The 24,920-nt window shown below is 41.5% G+C and overlaps 1 protein-coding gene across 6 annotated transcripts in view; it reads left to right on the top strand.

The window, feature by feature from the left end:
• Window positions 1–247: 247 nt before the first annotated feature.
• Window positions 248–24,920, top strand: part of Stk3 (serine/threonine kinase 3) — a 270,202-nt gene continuing 245,529 nt past the window's right edge. For 5 of the 6 annotated variants that reach the window (XM_087558952.1, XM_087558957.1, XM_087558954.1 and 2 more), the window contains exon 1: window positions 248–438. In XM_087558952.1, the coding sequence (XP_087415078.1) occupies window positions 413–438 (26 nt within the window). In that variant the 5' untranslated portion in view covers window positions 248–412. The remainder of the gene's footprint in view (window positions 439–24,920) is intronic. The other variant, NM_031735.2, reaches the window with a different exon arrangement.

Raw genomic sequence — 24,920 nt, 5'->3', positions numbered from 1 at the left:
TTCTGGTAGCATGGCATCTTCTTTCTGAGCTGGGCACTCCTTTTGGTGGCTTCTCTCCACTAGTCTCACCAGCGCCTGGCCCCGCCCACCCCCTAGTCCGCACTCCGCCCCGCCCACCTTCCTCCGCTGCGCTCCGCCACCCTCCCGGGCCGCGCTCCGCCCCGCCCACCCTTGCTTCGCCCGGCTCTTCCCACCGGCTCGGAGCTGCAGGCCACGGCCCAGGGGCGGGGCGGCCGGGAGGAACCGCGTTCTGGAGCGGGAGGGAGATCCGCCGCGGAGTTACGGGAAAGTTGGTCCGAGTTCTCGGGAGTTTCCCGGTGTGGTCCCTTGCGTTCGGCCGGCTGCTCCCAGGCTCCTTTCCTTCCTACGGCCTTCACGGTCCATTCGGTCCCTCTTTCTGCCACCGGCCGCCATGGAGCAGCCGCCGGCGCCCAAGAGGTAAACGACAGCGGGAGCGGGATGAGGACGGAAGCCGCGGCGCGGGGCGGGGGCGGCTAGGCCCAGCCTGCCGCGACCCTGTCCTCGCCTGTTAGGCGCAGAGCGCAGCCCAGTTCGGGTGCCCAAGGGTCGGTCGCGCGCCTCTGCGAGGCCAGGGGCCCCGAGGGGACGCCTAGTCTCTGTGCCGACGTCCTGCGGGCCTGGCGCGCCGCAAGTTGAGTAGCCATCGCTGGTCTTCCCGCTGGTCTGTTGGCTAGGAGAGTCTGAGTAGCAAATGCACGAAACCTGTAGATGAGGACATCAATGCATCTCTCTCTCTCTCTCTCTCTCTCTCTCTCTCTCTCTCTCTCTCTCTCTCTCTCTCTCTCTCTTTCTCGTATTCTTAATATAAGCATTCTCTCTGAGAAGACGGATTGCTTATTTACAGTTTAAGGAGTAAGCTATATTAATAGCCACGCAGAATGTAAAACATTATGGATGTGCTGCAGTGACAGGTGTTTCCCCCTCCCCCAAGTTCTAAAGAATTTCTGGATACAAGACAGAAGGAATGTTAAGTTAGAACCCCTCCCCCATATAGTTTTACATGTAAAAATAGTGGTACTTTGGTATGCTATATGTTTAATCATGGACATATTGGATGCATATGTGTACAGTATGTTTGAAACTAATAATTTCAATGATCTTAGGAAACTAAATAAATGTCCATTGATAAAAGTTCATAATGTCTGCTCCCTGTTCTCCAAGAATGAATAAAATAATTGGCGCTGGGTAAAACGTTTACCCTCACTCTTTCATTTTTAATTTACAAAACGTTCTCCAAGAGAGTGCTGTAGTGAAGATTAAAGACTTGAGGTGCTCTGATAGCTAGAGGTCTTTAGATGTAAGGTGTTAGACTCACGAGGTGGACTAATTAAAAAGGCAGGCACTTTAAGAACGGTTGTGAATTGTGTGATTAGATATGTGAGCCTTGGGTTCTGGAAACCATCTGTTCAGATGCAAAAAAGGGAGGTTGTGGACAGGTTCCCAGAAGGGACAGGCTATCCTTCTGGGACCTGGAAGCAAGTCAGTTGATAGATTCTAGCATGTTGTCTGTTCTCCGGTAGACCCTGGATACTCCCCTCCCCCACAGTAACAGAAGAAAACCTGAAGCCTTTTTTTTTTCTTTCTGCTTTGGAAGGGCAATAAAGGCCTTTGAGACCATGGCATAGGCCAACTAGAATGACTGAATTGAAATAAAAGACCTTTGCAGGTTGGCTGTACTGTAAGCTATCAGTTTCATTATAGCTGTAAGAAAAGCCTGCACTTGACATCAGTGAACCTGGACAATCAGAAGTGGTGGGTGACAATTCCATAGTGACTTATACTTTATAAAGCCGTGCTTGCACATAAAACAGACTTATTTTTAACTTTACATTTCTCCAAAGACTCATTTGAAGCAAGAAATGTAATTCTTTTAGCTCTTTTGTTTTTTCCCCTCTTAGGTTGTACAGTTTGGCCTTGAGTTCCTGGGTTTAAGAGCTGCGTCTGCCTTTGACTCAGGAATACTTAGGAGTAGGATATAGTTCCTGTGCAGGAAGGGGTTTTTGTAAAATTACATTTTGTTTATTTGGTATCCCTGCCTCCCACATGATATGTGTGTGTGTGTGTGTGTGTGTGTGTGTGTGTGTGTGTGTAAACCCATGCCATTGCTTGTGTAAAGTCAGAACAGCATGCAGGACAAAAGATGTAGACCGCTAATATTTTATATATTAGCATCTCAGCATTCTATTTTATAGCATTTCAAATTAGTAATTATCCTCACTACAACTCTATGCAGTAGGTTGGATTATAGAAAGATTATAAAATCTCATTTTATAGATGAAGATACTATGAGTTTGCTAAATCAAAGCATATGAGTTACTGACAGTGAATTTTTGCGTAGTCCCTTTGATATCTAGTCATAAAGCACAGCTACCATTTTTGAAATCATAGTGTTTGCCATGAAATTTACACATTGTGACTTAACGTTGGGGCGTTTGTTCTGAGAGACTCGTTAGGTGGTTTTGTTGTGCATCTATCCGTGTGCTTGTACAAAGCTGTATAGAAGACCCATGCACCCACATCTGCATGGTCTGTCTGAAACATTTTTATGTGAAAAGGTTGCTACGTACCCTGCTTTTGGTACCCGCTTTTGGAAATAATAATCCTGGCTGGCCACTTCCTATGCTAGTTCTAAATTTAAGTGTCCTCACCTGTAAGCGGTATCGTGGGAATTAAATGGGCTCATGTAAAGCACTGCGTGAAGAGCTTCACAGCATGTTCAGTACTGCATGGTAGCTCGTATTTTACTCATAGGTGAACTCAATAAGAGGGCCAGATCCTGTTAGTCCAATGGGCTGCAAAAGTGGTATATTCCTTTAGTATGTAGAGTGGTGCCATTTATAATTGTATGATGTGGTGGTATTCTTTTCTACAACCTTCTGGATCCCTCTGCTCACTGTTTCTTAGTCTCAGTAGGAATACCATATACTTTTTCTGCCTGGAGTAGCACAACCTTGGCATTCAGCTGCATTTCCATGGTAGCTCTTGGTGGTTCTTGTCCAAGCCCATATGATTAGCTGCTGCTGTTAGTTGACATTTGATTTTTTTTCATGTGGGGCTAGTCCTTTCTTTTATTTAGTTTGCCTTTAGGTCCCACAAAATTTTCCATTAATAAGTTTGTGGGTTTATTTTTTTTTCTTTCCCCTTCTCATTTTTAAGATGACTACTGTATCTCAGAGGGACTAACACACTGGGATTGCAGCAGTGCCTCCCAGCTGGGCACTTTTGTGTTGTACCTTTCAAAAATTGTTTGACAGTGGAGGCATTTTTAACAGCTGAAGGGCTGTGCTTTGGGTAGTGGCAGGGCATGGGCCTGGCCTCTAGACCCTTGTCCCTTTGCTGTCTTGCAGAACCAGTACTCCACAGCACCCAGTTTGCCTTACTTTTCTGTGCATAGCTGCTGGTTTATTTTGCTAAAATATCATTCCAGTTATGCCACCCCTCTGTTAGAGATGCAGTGTCCAGTCTGTGGTCTCCTCTGCAGCTCATTCTGTTACTGTTTGACAAAGTCAAGCCTTTATTTGGGCTGTAGGGCAGGGGTGTGCTTGGCTTTGCTTTGATCTGTGCTGTTCCTTTAAAAAGTTTGTGTCAGCTTGCTATGGTGGTGCATGCCTGTAACCCTAGCACACAGGCTGAGAAGGGAAGATCACTATGATTTGAAGGCAGTCTTGGCCACATACATTGTAGTTCGGACTAGTCTGGATTGTAGAGTAAGACACTGTCGCAAAGTGGGGAAAAGAAAAAAAAAGAAAAAAGAGAAAGAAAAGTTTGTTGTTATTGTTATCAGCATTATCCCTTTTTCCTTGTAGTCTTGTTTACTCTTCCTTTCAAGCCTGCTTCATAAAATTTCTTCTCTGCATACTTTTCTCCACCCTGAGATATTCTTCAGGACTCCTAATCTGATACTCATTTGATTATGTGCTATATTCTTTTGGCATTACAAATTTTAGGCATCTAAAACACAATGAGAACCAATTTAATAAGTATTTATATATATCAGCATTCAGCTTAAGAAATAAAATATTCTGAATATTCTGAAACCTTCTGTGTGTATCTCTTCTCAATTGCATCACTTTCCCACACCCAGGATGCTCACCATTCTGCAATGGGCGTCTGACCTTTGCATCCATGCCTTTATAAAACAAATCCGTAGCTTTGGCACTGGTTTTAGGTTTTCTTTCTTTTGCTATCACTCTTCTCCAGGAATTGGGGAGTCTAGAGTGTAGCCAGGTTTTAGATCATAATTCATGTTCCCATGCAGTCTTGTGTGACACCTCTCATCCTCAAATTCATGGATTTAGTATACCTAACAAGCAGTACATGTAGCTACCCCTACCATTTATCCCAGGTACCACAATGGTTTCTAGATGCCCAGATTTTTAACAGTTTTGTTATACTGGGCTTTAGAAGCATGGGGACTCTGGTTGTTGGAAGTATATGTATGTAGTTTTGTGTAAGTTTTTGCTGAAGCAGGATGGATATCATTGTCAGAGACACATACTTTACCAAGTGGATCTTGCTCTTCCAAGATCTCCTTCTTATTTAAAATTAGTAGTTAACGTAAAATTTGAAATGAATTGATTAGCGTGTAGTAGAGAAAGTCGATGGGGAACAGTGAAGCCAGTGGAATGGCGTTGAGTTGACATGTCCTTTCACGATAGGCGACCTCAAGCTGTAGACACTGAAGAAGTGCTGTGATTGGGTGATTGGAAGGGAAGGAAGTAAAAGAATTGGCAGTTCAGAGAATATTTACATAATTGAAAAATGAAAATAATGCCATATTTCCATTTATGGCTGAAGTCGGAGATTCTTATATGGAATCAAAAGCCAAGGTAAAGAGGAACCAGTAGGAAATATTCACGTTTTCCTTAAATGAACCAGCCATGATGTCTGCGCATGCAGGACTGGAGTGGGTGGCACAAAGCCACACTTAGAGTTGATGGTGAGACTGTCAGATGGTGTGAAGATGTTATAGTGATAGGTGGGGAGAGTGGCCTTGTCCACAGCCATCATACATAGGTCTTTGGGATGATGGAAGCTAAATTCTGTGTCCTGTTGAATAGATTCACTGAATGAAGGGCTAGAATTGTCTTTGGTGAACTTTCGGACTCTTAAAAAAAGTTTAGCAGACAGCTGACTTAGGGAAAAGACTTAGGGCAAGGTTCCAACTTAATCTAATTTTAATTTATTTAGTTCTAATTTTTGTTGCACTGGGGAATTAGAGCCAGAGCCATATATGCCGGGCACACACTTCTGTTGATCTATGTTCATAGACTAGAAGTGTCTAATTCTAGAGTTAGAGAGTGAATAAAATAGCCTTTTCCTTTTGCAGAGGATTGTGACAGTGGCCTAGGTATGGAACACTGCCAGGTGAGTAGACTTCAGCAGCACATTGAGACTGTAGGCAAACTGAGTTTCTCGGTGACTTTGGACAATGATTAATTTATTCTTTGTTCTTTAGGAACGAGGCATAGGATTTATAAGTACTAAAGTGTTTGTTAGAAATGTAAAAGAAAAAATATGAATATGAACCAAATTTTTTTGGTTAGCTTTACTGAAGTAATCTTTATGTGTTTATTTGTATGTGTTTATTGTGTATATGCACATGTACACGCACATGTAGGAGTGAATTCTTTCCTCCCACTATGTAGGTCTTGGAATTTAACTCAGGCTGTCAGCTTTGTGGCAAGTGCCTTTACCTGGTGAGCCACCTTTCTGGCCTGTTTTCAAGTAATCAATGCTCATTTAAGAAGGCTTTAATAAATTGCAGTAAAGTAAGGTTACCTAATAATAGGTTTTCCTAAGGCTTCTTGAAGCATCCGTGGTATTATCAATCCCTTCTCTGTTTCTGTTCCCTCCCTCCACGTTACCCTCCCTACTTCCTCTCCGGTTAAGTTTCTCATCCTGTTTTCCTCTTCCCCGACATAGCACCTGTGTCCCACTCTTCCCTCTGTACAGCTCCTTCTCCTCATCCCTTGCCTAGTGCCCTGGTTTCTGTGATTACTTCAGCGGAACTAAGACCCAGAACATATCCAGAGCTGTTTATCTTTTGCCTGAAGATACTGTGACTGTATTTTTCTTTACGGCTGAATAGAATTCCATTGTGTAAATGTGCTACATTTTCACTATTCATCAGCTGATGGACATCTGCATATAATACACACACACTCTGTCTCTGTCTCTCCATGGACTTACCCCACATGGAGGATAATGTACTCCCAGGAGCTATAGACTATGTAACAATGCCAATCAAGGGATAACTCCATTTGAGTTGTTGGTTAGGGAGCTCCAGGAGATCCTCCAAACAATATAGATATTGCCATTGCTTATGCTTCCTTGTCAGAACTTGAAGGTAAGACCCTATTGTTGAAGATCTGCATACTTTGGTCACAGAGCTTGGAGAAATCAAGCTGGTGTTGACCTAGAAGTGTCCTCCCCAAGGGTTGGCCTTCATAATGCTAGAAGGTGCTCTGCAAACTGTCATGGGAGAAGAGTTATCAGCAGTTCTATGTGGCTATAAAGCCTGAGAACCATGACAGTGATCTGCTGGTCACGATATTCCCAACAGTGCAATAGTGGGCCTACATCGGGGTTACCAGCAACTGTCTAATTGGACTTAGGACCTGCTCAGGAGAGAAGTCATGTCTGGTACTGTAAACCTAAGAACTCATGGTTGGAGAGGCCATATACCCTAGAGGAGAACCTGTTACTACTGTCTTTAAGTTAATATAATTTCCAATCTCTTTCTAAATACTCGTCCTTATTCTCACAGATAAGCGCCATTCTCACCACTCACCAAAGAAACTATGCTTTTGCGCAGGTAGATGAGGCTACTCCAGAGATTCAGAACTGGTCACAATGCAGAGGAGAGGTGACTTTAGAGTGCTCAGCCTCCAATGGGACACATATATGCTCAGGAAGTGTCCTGTAAGAGGGGATGGAAAGAGACATCTGACAGGGAGGACGCAGGAGGACTCTGTCTTCTGGGTATGATAACAAGGACACTGCGATGTGAAGTTTGAACAGGGTGATTGCCAGTGTAAGACTAAGACCATACTAGCTGATATGCCAGCATGGGTTGAGAAGAGTACACAAGACTCCATCCTAGACGAAAAGCTACAGATGGTTAAGAGCCATTTAGGGAGGGTTTTCTTTAGGAACAAACTATATGAGGTGGCTGGACCTTAAGTGATCAGCCATCACATATGGTTAATAATAACTAATTGGATTCATTAGGTTATTTGTGTGCTTTGTTTAAATATACATACATATGTGTATATATCATACATACACATATATAATCAATACTTACAGAGGAAGAGGTCATAAATTTAAGAGACAGTTTGGTTGGGGAGGGAGAAGTAAATTATGCAAGTACATATATTCATGTGTTCTTGAATTAAAATTAAAAAGTTTAAATTGAATATGTCTTGTTTGGATTGAAAGGGAAAAAGTGAATGGATGGAATTTAGAGAATTAAAAAAATTTAGTTTGAAACAAGTCTTTGTTGAACTTGAGATGTTATCACATCAGATGACCATATATTACTGACTTCTAAAATACATGTTTCGAAATATAAATACAGAGGTTCCTCTGCATGTGTGAATGTATATGGGTTTGTGTACGTGTGTCTGTATTTCAAAATAGAAGCTTTATGAAATATACTATGTTCTCTGATTTCTATTTTCTGGCTTGTTTCATTAAGAAAAGATGGCCTTATACTGAATTATGTTCATGTTTTGCTAGGGAGTTAGGGCTTGTGTTGTATATTTTAGTGTGGTTGGGGACTGACTTCATTGCCATCTTCATTGTACTTAATAGAGGAGATGCCCTTGCTAAAGGAGGTCAGACAGGCGGGGCACTAGTGACTCATGGATGCTGTAGAGACATTCTCTTAAGATTAGAGACAGAAAAGGTGATGGAGACCAAGGACACAATATTTAAACATTTTGCTTTGGGAATAATTCTGTGTGCCTAGTTAAGGTATGGGAAATGTGAAAGCATGACCTTGATGTTGATGCTTACGTAGGAGTGTGTGATGTGTGAAGGTTGCATGAGGCAAAAGCTCATGTGTCTCCTGGTGTGTGCTGGCCCACATACAGCCACAGAAGCGATGACCTCAGTGCTGACGGCCAGCTCCACCGTCTGTAACTTCGAAGACTTTTCATTGTCCTTCCCAAAGGTAAAATAAATAAAATCTAGCAGAGAGCATAAACATACTCCGTGCTAGGTCTTTCATCCTTTTTTTGGTTGTTTTGGCTTCCACTTCCTTGTTGTCTCTTGTATATTAGGATTATTCTAATTTCAAGAAGCTCAGAGCTCCTGGGACAAAGAGTATATTCAAAACATTTTCTTAGACTAACATTATAGTTTCAGTGTTAAACGATTGGAAGTAGCAGATAGGGTAACAGACATGTTTGGAGTTATGTTTATTATATGCTACAAATATTAAAGCTCATATTACTTTGAATATTTGGAGGTACATCAAAGATTATATCTCACAAAAGAACTTCAGAGGAAAATGAGGGCTGTCAGACTGCTAACTAACGAGTGGTGCAGTTTGCACTGCGCTGGGGTCTGAACTAGTCTGGATTCATTTGGCGTCCTTCTAAGTGAAGGTGAACTGAATGCATTTCCAGCAGTCAGAATGTTGGTACACACGTGTAGTTGGGAAACTGTTAAATGCGTTCTAACATGGAAGATCTCTGTATTTAAAACCTAGAATGTTGTCTCGTGTCCGGGTCACCTTTAGTTTTAGGACTTGTGGTTCTCTGAATCATTGGACCTAGCACACACTAGAATTAGAAAGGAATGCAAGTTGAACTTATTAAACATAATTGACTAATTACATATTGAGAAGGCATAAACTGAAGATAATAGACAAAATTTCCCGAATTCTTGCTCTCTTGAGCCACATAATATGTTGTTTACTCTTTCTCCTGTTTCTTATGAAAACTGGTTTTCTTAGTGGTCACTACTCATGGTTTCAGAGTGGGTTCATTCGCATGCTTGCTTATTTATACATTAAGTAATTATTTATCGATTGCTTCCCAGTCCCCGCTGCTGAGTATATTGGCAAGTGAAACAGATGGGGAGCTTGCCTGCATCTCACATCTCCTCCCGTGGAGCGTGAGCTTCCCGAGTTGGGCATAGCTCAGACAAGTGGTAGAACCTTAATAGGGAACTGGGAGGAGGGTCCCTGATGGGGGTTTAGACTCCAACATGACACTGAGAAATTCAGTGGAAGGTGGTAATGGTGGCACAGAAAGTGATTGCGCCCTCAGAAGACTGTGAGAATGGCTGAAGGAGAAACTGCATAAGACAATGACGACTGGGGAGGAGGCTGGAAGAAATGGTTGGAGATGATGTCAGAGAGTCAGTGACGTCAGTGATGGGAGGGATTGGAGGGAGGCTGGAATGTTGTGGGCTGTCATTAAAGAGTTTAAAGGAGGGTTTTTAAGCAACTTATACTTTAAAGAGGCCATTATGTTTACTCTGGATAGATGATGAGGAGTTTATGGTAAAGCAGAGAGCTTGAGAGCTGCCTCAGCAGTTAAACCTTACAGTTCTCGCAGAGAACCTGGGCTTGGTTCCTGCTACTAACATGATAGCTCACAACTGTCAGAAACTCCACTTCTATGGCATCTGACTACACACACACACACACACACACGTGTAAGCAAAACACTCATAAAACATACAATATGAATACAATGCACACACAGAGAAATAGGAGGCTCTTACAATAATCTATGAAGCTGGTGCATTCAGTGGAGAGGAAGAGAAGTGGACAGATGAAAGCTGTATTTTGGATTTAAGAGTGGAGTACTCACTGATAGCCCACAGGTAGTGAGTGAAGAAGGAATTCACCCGACTCCTCTGTGCTTGAGCAACTTGGCATCTGGGCTTGGGGGTTGGGCGACTGAAAGAGGAACAGGTTTGACTGTAATCTCTGTCTTGGAATTCCACACTGACAGAAAAATGATTTGTAGTGGTCTCAAGTGTGAGGTTAGGTGGTTCTCTTGCAGAGGAAGCACATGAAGAGGAAGAGATGGGTGTTAGAGTCATTCCTTTACTTGTGGCTGTAATCAGCTTAGAGCATAGAAGCACACTTAACTTGTTTCAGGTTTGGTCAGATATTTAGATGTTGCACTATCAAAACCAGTGCAACACATACACATATTGCTTGGGGAACTATTCTAAGACCGATGTGTTTGTAATAACCAGGCAGAAGCATTTTCTCCACAGAGTAACCATTATCTTGGCATTCTCAGTAATAACCTGTAGTTATGATGGGGGCTGCCACTTTTAACTTGTTCGTCTTCTGTCCCTTGTCCTTTCCGTTGAGAACCCAGGTTGTTGGAGCTGTAAGTTCTCACAATCACAATTACTCAGAATTCAGTCCGACCTACTTCTTTGTGCTGTGTAGTTGAGCAAATGGGCAGCTGGATCCAGAGACGGATCAGATTCAAGTTGGATCCCTTAGGCATTGTTACAAGTGGGGTTGGCAAGATCTTATGAATCTCTCAGAGTTTAATTATCTCCCATTTGGGGGGAGCAGGGAGCAGCATCTGCTAATTGTTAGTGCTTATTTCTTTTAATTTATTTGGTGTTGTGAAATGGTGGAGATCTGTGTGGATCATTTTGATTTCATGTGTTACTTGGATTGTATTTATAGACCACTTCCTCTCACTTTCTGTTTGATTCCCAGTGGTATTATTAATAAAAGATCACAGGACAAGTACTTGCCAGTGTTTAGGGTAACGAGTTGGTTCTTTTCTTTCTTCACAAGGGGCACATTCTTTTAAGTGCCTTTGAGGGGAGATGGATTTTTATTTACTACAGTTAGATTGTCCTTAAGCTCAAATTGTTCTGTCTGTTGTCAGTCATTTTAGAAGAGAAGATAGCCTTTCTGGTCTTTGATTATTTTCTTGTCAGCTGTGACAAAACACTTGGGGCTCGTTTAGTACATTTCCTCTTCCAGACTTGGATTTAACCATTTCTCCAGGAAGCTCTTGTTTCTTTTGGTGAGAAATGATATATTAAAACCCTCATCCTGGCACTAATTGAAGGCAGAAGAACCCATTAATTCTTTCAAACTCTGGTTCATTCTATTAAAGTATGATGGCACTATCAAATTTGAACTCATGGTTTGAATAGGATTGACTTCCATAGGCTCATATATTTGAATGCTTGGTCATTAGGGAGTAGTGTTATTAGGAGGTGTGTCCTTTTTGGAATAGGTGTGCAATTTTTTGGAGGTAATGTATCATCAGGGGTTGGATTTGGTGTTTCAAAAGCTCAAGCCAGGGGCTGGAGAGATGGCTCAGTGGTTTAGAGCACTGACTGCTCTTCCAGAGGTCCTGAGTTCAATTCCCAGCAACCACATGGTGGCTCACAACCATCTGTAATGAGATCTGATGCCCTCTTCTGGTGTGTCTGAGGACAGCTACAGTCTACTTATATAAAATAAATAAATCTTAAAAAAAAAAAAAAAAAAGCTCAAGCCAGGCCCAGTGTGGCTTTCTCTTCCTGCTGCTTGTGGATCTAGATGTAGACCTGTCAGCTCCTGCTGCAGCCCCATGTCTGCTTATGCACTGCCGTGCTTCCCGCCATGGTGACTGGACTGTGGTCATGGTGTCTCTTCACAGCGATAGAGCATCAGTTAAGGCAGAGCTCCTTTCTATTACATGTATCTCCTAAGTTTCAGTCAGAAGTTGGGTATGTATGGATCAAATGATACATAAAAGACTGTAGACTTTCACTTCATGTTCTGTCTACTCGGATCTGAACTCCCAGTTCCTCATGTTTTAGTGCTTTTCGGTAACTACTTATAAGTGAAAAAGATCTAGAAAAATATGAGAGTCCAAACCAGTAGTACTATTGGTAAGGCCAGATTTCAGGCTGTAAGTTTTGAATAGACTTTTCGCTTGTCTTGTCTTCTGTATATAAAAGTGTATTTGCGCACACAGGAAATGTAAAGGACAACTTTAGAGTGCCTACATTTCAACAGCCCATACAGTTCGGATTACAGAGTGAAGAGATGTCATTGCTTTGAACAAAATTTGTAGTCATGATTCCCAAGAAATTCAAACAAAGATGGGAAGGAATTGGAATCCCTGTGGAATGAGAGAAGTAATCTATGTGGGGGTCAAGCAGAGCAGGGTCTGTGTAGACTGAAGACAATAGCAGTTGCCTACATAGCTCCCGTGCCTGCAGGTGAGTGCCGGTGCACAGCACTGAGTCAGATACAGTTGAATGATTCCGAAGCTTTGCTGTTGTCCAAGTGTGAACGTGGCTTGATGTGAAGGCTCTGTTAGAGGGCTGATTAGGCGTTATTTCAGTTAAGGAATATTCGAGGTTTGGGGAAAGTAAGTGACCAGCAATAAGTATGAGTTGATCCAGTTTGAAGTGTAAGGAGTGTCTTGGTGCAGTGTTCCTTCCCCCTATGGTAGATCCACAGGTAGACCCTGGTGTGTGTTTCGTGTAGAAGTACCCATACTCCCACAACCCCCCAGATAGGATCTGGTAACCCAGGCTGGCCTTGAACTTCCTGTGTAGTAAGGATGACCTTCTGTGCTGGACTTAAGAGGGTGTATCACCACACCCACCTGGGTTTTTATGTTTGTGGACGTGAATATGTTCAGGCATTTTCAAATCTGTTGTTTTGTCTATATTTTTTCAACTTACAGATTTTGAAAAAGTCAGTTATTAAGAAATTGACTGCAATGAAATGCCTCAGGGACAGGGAGTATCTATCTTTATGTAAGTTTCTTACAAGAAATTATAAGGAGTAATGTCACTTTCTACTTGATGGAACATAGATATTCTCAGAAAACAAACCAGAGCTTAGGGGGGAAAGGATTGAGAAGAATTTCATCTTTTCCCTTTGATTTCCTTGCCAGGAAAATATAATTTTATAGGAAGTTTGGGCAAAGAGCCCAATCTGAGAGGAAGTAGAAAAACAGAGACGAAAGTGAAAACGACACTTTTATGTAACTAAGAGGTTCTTCTATTGTATCTGTTTTCTTAGGGGATCTAGGCACATTGCAGTGACAACATTTGACTTATTCCCCATAGTTAATACATTTTCGAAGGTGAATGCACATGAGGCATCAGGTTGTGTGCACTATTGGAACAGCAGATGCTGGGGCATCAGAGGCAGGTAGGGCTTAGTTCTAGTACTGAGGCCAGACGAGTCTGCTACTTATGTGCCTGGGCCTCAGACTAGCCTGTGTATGCTTTTTGGTTGGTGGCTCAAGCTCTAGGAGCTCCCAGGGGTCCTGATTAGTTGGCATCGTTGGTTGGTCCTCAGTCTCTTTAAGGGGCTGTAATTCTTCCCCCTAACTCTTCCATAGGGGTCCCTGGCCTCTGTCCAGTATTGGCTGTGGGTGTCTGCATTTGTCTCAGCTTCTAAGTGGAGCCTCTCAGAGGGCTGCTATGCTAGGCTTCTGTCTGCAAGCACAACATGGCATCATTAATAATGTGCTCATGGGAAATGGGTCTTGAGTTGGGCTGGTCCCTGGTTGGGCATTCCTTCCATCTCTGCTCCATCATCGTTATCCCTGCATTTCTTTTAGACAGGACCAATTTCGGGTCAGAGTTTTTGTAGGTGGGTTGGTAACCCCATCCCTCCACTGGGGGTCCTGTCTGGCTACCGGAGTGGTCTCTTCAACTGTTGGACATTTCGGCTAAGGTCACCTGCATTAACTCCTGGGAGCTTCTCTCATCCTAGGTCTCTGGGACTTCCCCCACCCCTCACCCCTGGTAGTTGCATATTTCCATTCATTTTCCTAGCCATCTGGACCTCTCTCCGTCTCTCCCCATGCCTGATCCTGCCTCCCTATTCCCGTTGCCCTCCTCTCTCCCACGCAAGTTCCTCTCACTTTTGTTCCCCCTAAGTGGAATTCAAGCATTCTCGTTTGGGCCTTCCTTCTTGTTTAACTTCTTTGGGTCAATGGGGTGTATCATGGGTATTTTGAACTTTTTGGCTAACATCCCCTTATCAATGAGTACGTACCATGCATGCCTTTTATGGTTTGGGTTACCTCACCCAGGATGATTATTTTCTAGTTCCATCAATTTGCCTGTGAAGTTCATGTCTTTGTGTTTAATAGCTGAATAGTATTCCATTATGTAAGTGTACCACATTTCCTCTAGCCATTCTTTGGTTGAGAGACTTGCTTCCAATTTATGGCTATTATTAATAAGGCTGTTATGAACATAATGGAGCATGTGCCCCTGTGTATGGTGGGACATCCTTTGGGTATATGCCCAAGAGTGGTGTAGCTGAGTCTTAGGTAAAACTATTTCCATTTTTCTAAGAAACCACCATAGTGGTTTCTAGAGTGATTGTACAAGTTTGGAATCCCACCAGCAATGGAAGAGTGTTCCCCCTTTTACACATCTTTGCCAGCATCTGCTGTCACTTGAGTTTTTGGTCTTAGCCATTCTGATTAGTGTAAGGTGGAGTCTCATGGGTGTTTTGATTTAAATTTCCCTGATGATTAAGGATGTTGAACATTTCTTTAAGTGTTTCTCAGCCATTTGAGATTCCCCTGTTGAGAATTCTATTTAGCTCTGTGCCCCATTTATGAATGGATTATTTGGTTTTTTTTTTTTTGGAGCCTAACTTCTTGAATTCTTTATATATTTGGATATTAGCCCTCTGTCAGATGTAGGGTCAGTGAAGGTCTTTTCTCAATCTGTAGGCTGACATTTTGTCCTTTTGACAGTAGCTTTTGTCTTATAGATGCTTTTTAGTTTCATGAGGTCCCATTTATTTATTTTTGACCTTAGTGCCTGAGCCATTGGTATTCTGTTCAGGAAATTTTCTGCTGTGCTACTGAGTTCAAGGGTATTTTCTACTTTCTCTTCTATAGATTCAGTGTGTCTGGTTTTACATTGTGGTCTTTGATCCATTTCGACTTTAGTTTTGTGCAGGGTGATAGATATGGATCTATTGGCATTCTACATGCAGACATCCAGTTAGAACAGCACCATTTGTTGAAGACAAATTGTATAGTTTTTGCTTATTTGTCAAAAGTCAAGTATCCATAGGTGTGTGGATTTATTTTGGGGTCTTGGATTTGATTTCATCGATCTGCTTCTCTGTTTCTATACCAATACCATGCAGTTTTCATTATTCTTGCTCTGTAGTATAGGATGGTGACACCTCCAGAAGTTCTTTTCCTGTTCAGTATCATTTGTACTATCCTGTGTTTTTTGTTTCTCCATATGAAGTTGAGAATTGTTCTTTCAAGATCTGTGAGGAATTGTGCTGGAATTTTTATGGGGATTACATTGAATCTATAGATTGCTTTTGGTAAGATGGCCATTTTCACTATATTAATCCTACTGATCCATTAGCAAGGGAGATCTGTCCATCTTCTGAGATCTTGCTCAGCTTCTTTATTGAGGGACTTGGAACCTTGGGTGGAAAGATGGCTCATTTGCTGTTCTTGTAGAGGACCTGGTTTGGTTTTCAATACCTAAATAGCAGCTCATGACTATAACTTGAGTCCCAGGGGATCTAACAGCATCTTTTGGCCTCAGAGAGCATCAGGCATTCATGTGGCACTTGTACATAATGCATGTGAAACACTCATTCAGGAAGTAAACAAAACAAAGACCCAAACAACCCCAACAACCCCAAGACCAAACTCGGAAAGTAGAAGACCTACAAGTTTTTAGAATGCTGTAATACTTGCACACTGCTAGTGGAAATGGGTTGTTGAAACAGAGTTTCTCAAGGCAAATTGACCCAGAATTAATATTTTAGGTTTTTATTTGAGTGAAATTATGCACTATTTATTCTTTTCATGTGTTGGGCAGTGGACTGGATAGTGGAATGTTTTACTAGAGTTAGGCTAATTTATAAGAAATATATTGGTTAATGGTAGGACGTGGCATAAGGGGAAGAAATATGAAGCATTTATTCACTGGAAACTGAGTTGAGATGTGGAAGTAGCAGAAGGTTACATCTGTGAAAGGTTACATCTGAACTTGTGTATCTTTTATCTTGAAGCCTGTGAGCAAGGCAAATCTGCCTGACTTTTTTTTTTTTAAAGAACCACTATTATACTTTTTTTTAGATGTATTTATTTTATGTATATGAGCACACTGTAGTTGTCTTCAGACACACCAGAAGAGGGCATCAGATATCATTACAGATGGTTGTGAGCCGCCATGTGGTTGTTGAGATTTGAACTCAGGACCTCTGGAAGAGCAGTCAGTGCTCTTAACCACTGAGCCATCTCTCTAGCCCCCCGCCTGTCTTTTTGATAAATGATCTGGTGGTCTTAATTAGTTAACACATTGACTAATGAGCTAGTCCAGTGGTGGATTACCTTGGGATAAAGAGCTAGTTGTCTGTTTTCTAGCTGTCAAGCTGTAGTAAGATTAGCTGTCAATGTTATCAGAAACCTGGGAAGAAGAAATTATGATCTAAATTTTATATATTAATTAAAATGACAGAGGTTGGTCTACGGTCCACTACCTGAACAGTTTCCAGGACCCTGTGGTCTCCATCGTAACTTGGGCAGAGGTAGTTTGGCCATCAGGCCCAGAGACGAGAAGCTTTTTCCTGTGGGGGAGGAGTGTAGGAGAAATGGTCCACATCATCTAGGCGATATGAGACGTCTAACTCTCTGGGTGTCCTCTGTCTGCCCACAGTGCAGGCTGAGCCCTGGCAGCAGCAAGGCAATGGAGCAGTGTTATCGTACCTCAATCCTGGTAGAATTCTTTTTTGCTGTGCTCATATCTTTTTTGAAGACCTTGGGTAATCACTGTTAGGAGTTGGGAGGCTTTGTCTTAATAACCTTAAACATTTAACGTTATACTTAGCAGATTTCTGACAAGATTGAGAGCTAATTTCTATTAAATATATCTGAGTTAGACAATCCGTGTTCATTTTTAATTATTTTGTCTAGATTGTATCTAGCAAACAAAGAAGGTATATTGTAACTTACAGTAATGATAGTAGCAAAAACAAGGCTAAACATATCTTTAATGCAGTGATCTTTATTTGTTGTAAACCTTTAAATTAATATTAAAATTATTATTTACTGTAAAGGCAGCATAGAAATCATGAAAACCTTATCTTAATTGAAAAGTGTCTTTGGAGACCTTTGAAGTCTTGTTCTCCTAAAGATGGCAGTCAGTGGAGACTGCCCATAACAAAGATGGCAGATAGTCATGAGATTGCCTTCAACCAAGATGGCGCTGAAACTACAGCTCTGCCTATGGTGGAAAGTCACGTGTGTTATACCTTAGAATGGAATGGTATTTAGAAGCGTGGCTATGAATCAACAGTGACAAATAAACAGAAACAAATAGACTAGACACATTTTGTCTGGTGGACAGGGCAGTAATGTACATGTGAGGAGATTTCTCCCTGTCACTGCAGGCAGCCTCTGCCATGCAGAGTAGGTGGAGAGCCGGCTAGCCTATGAGGTGGTGGTGCCAGTGGCTGTGGTGGGCTCCCTCCCAGCAACTCTGCTCCTGCACCATACTGTCCCACCACCAGGGTAGGCAGGGAGCGAGATAGTGAGTTAAGGCTAAAATAAAATTTAGAGAGTGCTGTTAAAAGAATAGGAACTGAGAGCGGAGGGATAAAGCAGCTGGCAGTGGAGGTCGGGAAAAGCTTACAGGGAAAACCTTCCTTTTTTCTGGATTGATGGCAACAGCTGTAAAAGTTTTTTTTTTTGTTTTGTTTTTTTGTTTGTTTGTTTTTTTTTTCAAAATGCTGTTAAGTGGCCATTTAGAGTTATTAACCAGTGAGTATTGGGGCTGAATTTAGCTTGAGAATTTGGAAGCCTTTAAGACCAGGAGGTGTCCCAGTAGGGAGCTGGGAAGTAGCAGGGAAGACATTCCTTTTGAGTGAGATTAGAAATTATCAATTTGAGGATAAATAACATAACTAGGAACTTGGGCAGCCAGCCCAGATCACCAGGTTGTCTTGAGGTGAGCTAAGGGCTGAGCTCCGGGCCAGCACCTGAGCATCAGAACAGTTTACCTAGGCTTAGGATTTTCCAGCAGTGAGAGAAAGAAACCCTCTGGAGGAGAGAAAGGGAACTCACCCAAGAGAAGGGGTCCTAAGACAAAGGGTCAGTGAGGAGGGCCAGTCATGACTGTTAAAACCTCCATGCCCACAGACACCAGAGCGTGGCTGTGAACTCAACAGCCCTTCCTTGGGACCAGGGTCCTTTACTCTAGTAAAGTGGGGTTGACTAGTGGGGTCAGGACTTACCAATTCGCCATGTTTGGATGGATAGGTGTAGCAATCCCATAGTTGGAAAGTCCATGTGTTAGCAGTGCAGGAAATGTGAGCCTGAGAGTTTGTGAATCTGTCATGGCACCAAAATGTGTTTTTATAAAGCCAAAGATGTGTTTTAGAGAGCATGGTGCAGTATGTGGCATTTAAAAGTTGAATTATTGGAGAATTTGGATGTCATTGGAAGAGAAAGTAAGAAAATTTTAATGTTTAATGGTATGGGAGGGCTGCTTTTATATTTTGATTCAGTATGTAGAGGTAATTTAGTATAGAGGACGTGTTTTTTTCTACTTGAAGATATGGGGAAATGTCAGGTCTCTTTGTGCTACTATTTAATACAGCATTATAGACTTCATAATTTATAAAGGACAGCAACTTGTTTTTCTCACAGTTGCAAAGGCGGGAATGTCAAAGGTTGAGGTTCTACTATGCAGTAGGGTTATTGTTTGTTTCTAAACTGGTATCCTGTTCCTGCATCCTCTGGGGAGGAGCTAGGCTCTCCCCATAGGGCAGAGAGCAGAGAGCTCTGTGAAACCTTGTATGGGGTCTTAATCCCACTCACGAAGGAGGTGGCTCTCATGCCTCAGGTGTCACCTGCTATAGGTTCACCTCCTCTACTCTTCCCTTCCCCACTCCCTATCCCCACACCAGGAATTGAATCTAGGGCCTTGTGTACTAGGCAAGTGCTTTATCTCTGAATGATGTCCTTGGTCCTCTCAAGTTTTGCTTTGGGACAGGGTCTCACTGATTTGCTTGGGCTTCTCTTGAAGTTATTCTTCAGTTTAGATTGCCTTTAAACCTGTGGTTCTCTATTTCAGCCTCCCAAATAGGATTATAAGCCTTTGTCACTACGAATAATAGCAGGTCCAGTGTTTTTATTAAGCAATGTTGACTGTTCATTTTCAACATCTTTATTGACTGGGAAGCCATACTCAGATGCAGCAATGAGAAAAGCAGATTGTACTAGCCTCTTAATTGCGTTTGTTTGTTTGTTTGTTTATTTATTTATTTTTTCCAGAGCTGGGGACTGAACCCAGGGCCTTGCGCTTGCTAGGCAAGTGCTCTACCACTGAGCTAAATCCCCAACCCTCTTAATTGCTTTTAAAAAGGCAATTCTAGGCTTGCCTTAAGCATGTAAGGCCTATGTCTGACATTCTATTAGAAAAATACATCATGGGTAACTTCTCCATTGAATTCTCCATAGAATCCGTAGTATGTGGAAGAGTTTCCACTTTAAAGTCAAGAGTGTAGTTTTTGAATCTTTGATAGAAACTTAAAGCCTTTCTACTAAAACAAGATAAGGCTGCTCACTCTCTTCCTATCTATTCAGTATAATACTTGAAGTTCTAGCAGAGCAATAAGACAACAAGGGGATACAAATTGTAAAGGAAGGAGTCAAAGTATTTCTATTTGATGATGATATGATAGCATACATAAGTGACCCCAAAAATTTTACCAGAGAACTTTTATGGCTGATAAACACCTTCAGCAAAGTGGCTGAATACAAAATTAACTGAAAGAAATAAGTAGCCTGCCTTTACGTAAATGATAAAGGGGCCGAGAAAGAAATTAGGGAAACAACACCCTTTACAATAGCCATAAAATAAATTATCTTGGTGTAACTCTAATCAAACAAATGAAAGATCTGTATGAAAATTTTTATATTTCAGAGGAGTTAACCTACTAGTGTCTTAGACAGATAAAACTATGTTAATACTGTGTTTGTCATATCAGTAAAGTAGAAAAGTACTTTGTGGTGTGTGTGTGTGTGTGTGTGTGTGTGTATGTATATGGGGCGATGTTGAGATGGAACATAGGGCTTCATGCATGTAAAGCACATAAAACATTGTGTAGCTAAGCTGTATTTCCAGTCTTAGATTGATTTCTCAATCTGAGAAGTCTCTTTTTAGCTATAAAGGTTTGAAAGCAGACAGTACAAAAATTATTTTGAACTAGGCCATAAATGAAAAGATCAATTTTCATTTAAAATCCCAAAGAGAGGGAATAATAATAAACTGGTAGAAAACATGAATTGCTTACCAATATGTCATGTGTTTTTACTTGACAAACGTTCCAGAGATACTGTCTTTATTTAAGTTAATTAGTAACATTTTAGTTCCATATGTTGAGAAAATCAGATGTGTGGACTAAGAGAAAATGTTTACTATCTTCATCTGAGGGATCTATGGCTTGTTTGTTTAAGGTGGGCCAGATTATGGGCCTGTTTTGAAGGAAGCTTTTCAACTCCCAAGGAATTACAGAGTGGATAGATTACTCTTTGGCTTAATATTAAGGAGATTTGTTCCTATCACATGCTGTCTTCACGACATCATGTACATAGTTCATTCTGACAGCCTCCCCTTTTTTTGGATTGGCCATGAAGGACATGAAACATTTTTGATTCCGTGCACAGTTGTCAGTCTTTTTAAAGTTTGAGGAATACCCTTTTCTGGTTTGTAACATCTTTCAGTTTCATTTTTCCTCTCTGTGCACCAGCCTCTCCATTTCTGTTTCTGCCTAGTCTGAAATCCCTTACCTTGTTGCTTTTCTAGGCCTCTGCCTGATAAATTCTAATCTGGACCACTAGTTCTGTTGTGTGTCTCCTTGCTGACCTTCAGGCTTCTGAGCGATGTGAAGATTGTAACATGTACAAAGGTGGCTGCTTTAAACTTGTGCTTTTTTTTTTTTTTTAACTCCAACACGGGGCCAAAAAGTCACGTATGCACAGATTAGGACATACTGGGGTAGTAAAATGTCAAACTTAACTTACAGAATCACAGCAGGTTAATCACCTTTTCACTTCATAAAGCAAATTAAAACAAATATATGAGAATATCCTCCATTTCTTCTACAAGTGTGGAACCAAGTTTGTGACCCATGCTGCTCTATTCTCCTGTTTTGGGAGTGATGTCCTCAGCACCTTTGAGGTCTACCGCAAGCCCTGGATTCTCTTCCTGTCCTCTTTCTCACGGGTGTGCGTCATTATCTTCTTGTGCTCTGTATTTCCAGCTTTTCCTGTATTTACTAGGTTATCTCAAATAGTGCTGCACTTGCTTGAGCATCCACGTGTACTTTTGGGTAAGTTTGCTTTGCTTTGTATCCCTTGTCAAACTCCTCTCTCCACAGCACTAGGCTTTGAACAGACCGGAGCGTCCTGTCACTCCACTTCCTCTGTCGGAAGCTATGGTCAAGTCCCCACCTGCACCAGCTCACCAGCTTGTTCTCTTATCATCATTAGTATTTCTTTCTTTTATCATCAGTAATTTTTCACCATTAAATGTAGACTTTTTTTTTTAGATAAACAGTTTGCCAGGATCTGAATATATCAATAGTTATTTTTTTTTCAGTAGAATTCTATTGATAGGATTTCCCATTATTCACTTACTAGTGGTAGGCACCTGTAATTTTTTCAGTTTTGGGTGGTTATGAATGAAGTTACTGCAAACATTTGCATCTTGGGTAGAGATATTTTCATTTTGTTTTAGGCAAGTGTCTAGGAACAGGATTGCGTAGCCATGGGTATAAATGTGTCTAGCATGTTGAGAACTAAGCTGTTTTCTAAGGGAACAAGTTAATTTTTCACTTCTCCCAGCCATGTTTCTCCTTATTCCATGTCCATGCTAATACTTGTTATAAATAATGCCTTTTTATTTAACCATGTCTGTCTTTAGTGTTTCCTATTGCATCTTAACACTTACTTTCTGATGATTGCTGGTAAATGTCTTTTTATATGCATATTAAGCATTTATAAGGTTCTTTATATATTTTGGATGTAATTCACATCTGTGGCTTCTCTTTCAGTTAAATTGTAGATAAAAGTAGATAGTTCTACTATGTGCTTTTGATGTACCTATATGTTTATACTTATTTATGTCTTTCTGAAAAATTATAGTAGTCACAGAATTTCTAATTTTAATCATTTTATAGCATTTATTTTTATGGTATTAAGTTTATTTATAACAGAATGTAACTGAGAGCCCTAAGTGACAAAATTGTGTACAACTCACACAATATAATATAGCTGTCATTATCTAGGTTAGGGGCTTTTATTCCTTCTGGAAGCATTTTCAACATATTTTTATTAATTTGGCAATTTCACATTATGCACCCTGGTCACTCCCAGTCCTCCTGGGTCTGTCCCCCCTTGTGACCACACCCCCCCAAAACTCCTAGTGCCACCTGTGTTGACCATATACTCACTGGAGCATGGTCAGGCTCCCAGTGCCCAGCCATGTAAAGAAAACTGAGTCCTTCGCCACTGTATCCCCTACAGAAGTCATCAGCTGTGGAGAGCTGCACTTCAGCATCCTTAACACAGTCTTTAAGAGTTCTCTTCAGTGCCATCCTGTCTAGGCTGTTACCTTTTTGGGGGATGGGGTTGGATATGGTGGTTATCATAAAAACCTCTGTGTCCCTCTTCAACTGTAAGCCTGCAGTCATCAATACCATTGTGAAAGTAGCTTCTTTGTCCTTCACAGTCTGCGGGAGCACAGACCGTAGACTTTCATATGGTCTTTGGGGTCAGTCAGTGCTATGGACCTTGGCATGTCTACTGAAAATACCATTCACTCCCCAATTCCCCTCACCAGGATTTGGTGCCCATGCTCTGACATGCTCAGCTCATGTCGGCCTTCACGCACAGGTGCTTGTAGCTCTGTTGAGTTCTGTGGTGTAAGCTGTCGTGTTTCATCTTCAGCCCTTGGTTTTACTTAATGAGTCTCTACCCCTTTTTCATCTGTTTTGGTTTATCTTTTTTGGAAATCTCTTAGTTCATCGTTTTCTATTTTTTGTTTCTTTCATTTTCTTAACCTTTATTATTTTGTTCCTTTACTAATTTTGGATTTTTTTTTTATTGTTCTAGTTCATGGAAGAACAGCACCAGGCTGTTTCTTTGAGATTTCTCCCTTTACCCTAGGAGCTGTGATCGTGTCTCTGGGGTTCTGCCATGTTTCCCATGTTTAGTGTGATGTGTGCTCATTTCATATCTGTTAGGTTGCCCTGATATGCCTAGTCTTGGTAAGCAGCTTGCTCTGGGATCCAGTGTCTCTTTCCAGGTAGAGTTAAGATATTTAGATGTCAACCAGGAATAGATGTGGGGATTTGGGGATCTGAACTGTGGTCCTCAGGCTTGTGCTGCAAGCACTCAACATCTGAGCTGTGTCCTAGCCCCCATCTGTCTGTCTTTTAGCACACTCTCGGCCCCCTATTTTCTTTCTCCTTTTTGGCGTTTTGAGACTGGGTCTTACTGTGTGATGCAAATTGGCTCCTACAATCCTCTTGTCTTAGCTTGCCTGGTGCAGGGTTGCAGAGGTTGTGGAAAATTCATTTTAGGCTGGAGATTGCTGTTTTTTTTTTTTTTTTTTTCCTTTTTCTTTTTTTCAGAGCTGGGGACGGAACCCAGGGCCTTGCGTTTGCTAGGCAAGCGCTCTACCACTGAGCTAAATCCCCAACCCCGAGATTGCTGTTTTTCTGCCAGACTGATAATTTCTCATTTTACCTTCACCTTTGCTGTTTCAAGGACTGTTTTTCTTTTCTTCTGAACTTGATTTGGAACTTAAGGTTGATCTTTGTTTCCTTGGCATTATTTTCTTGTGCTTAGTGTCTGATGAGGTACTCATACTCAGTCTTATTTTGTTCTTTTAAAAATCATGTAAATTAGAATATAGAACAGTGGCTCCTGGACTTACTCATACTTTGATACCTGTAAACAAGTATGATATATACCCTCTGTGTGTGTGTGTGTGTGTGTGTGTGTGTGTGTGTGTGTGTATACTCGTAGTTCATCATATGAGGGTCTTTCGGGTATCCTCAGCAGATGGACTTCACTTCTGGTACAGTGTGGAGCCATTGCCTCCTGTACTTTTTACTGCTGTGGCTTTTTGCTGTTTGAACTTCTCAGTGTGTCTACTTCTGTGACCATCTTGTGGGCCAGTCTCCCAGAGATTGTGGTAGTATGCCCTCAGGCTCCCTGATTTTGGTTGTTCTTAGTTTCAGGCCCTCAAAGTAGCTGTGTGCCAAACAGTGGACCCTTCTCAGGATGGGAACTGACTGATAGTCCCTGAGGTATGAGGGTAATGAAATGGAGTTCTTCGGTATAAGCAGTTGTTCAGGGCTCACATGTCATCCAACTAGGGCTTGTGAGAACTACTTGTCATTGCCTAGGACTGCCAGTGTCCTCACAGGACAGTGTGGCTTATATAGAGACAGTCTCTACTTTCCTTGCCCTTCGGGGAGCTGGGGTTAGAAGTGCTGGGGCTGGGGCAAAACAAGGAGAGGTACACGAAGCTAGGACAAGACAAGCTGTGATTGACTTGCTGGGCACTGGTAAGAAAGAACACAGCACTAAACACATGGAGTTAATACACAGAAGATAGTTACGTCAGGACATGGCCCTTGTCTGTGTTCTTTGTAGCTGTCTCCTCAGCTCTGTGCTTCAGTGTTCCTTGAGTCTGTCTTTTGTCGTTCCTATTTTCTCCTTCATGTAGTTACTTTGAAGGCACTGTTTTCCTTTTTTATCTTTGTTTTTATTATTTTTTAAAAATTTTACTTTTCATTCTGTGACAGTTTCACACACATATAAAATTAATTTATTTCTTTTTTTTCTTTAATGCTTTTATTTTCATTTAAA

This window comes from Rattus norvegicus, chromosome 7 (assembly GCF_021556685.1).
Source record: "Rattus norvegicus strain SHRSP/BbbUtx chromosome 7, alternate assembly SHRSP_T2T, whole genome shotgun sequence".
NCBI classification, from domain to species: Eukaryota; Metazoa; Chordata; class Mammalia; order Rodentia; family Muridae; genus Rattus; species Rattus norvegicus.
This window is presented reverse-complemented; position numbering and strand designations above follow the sequence as displayed.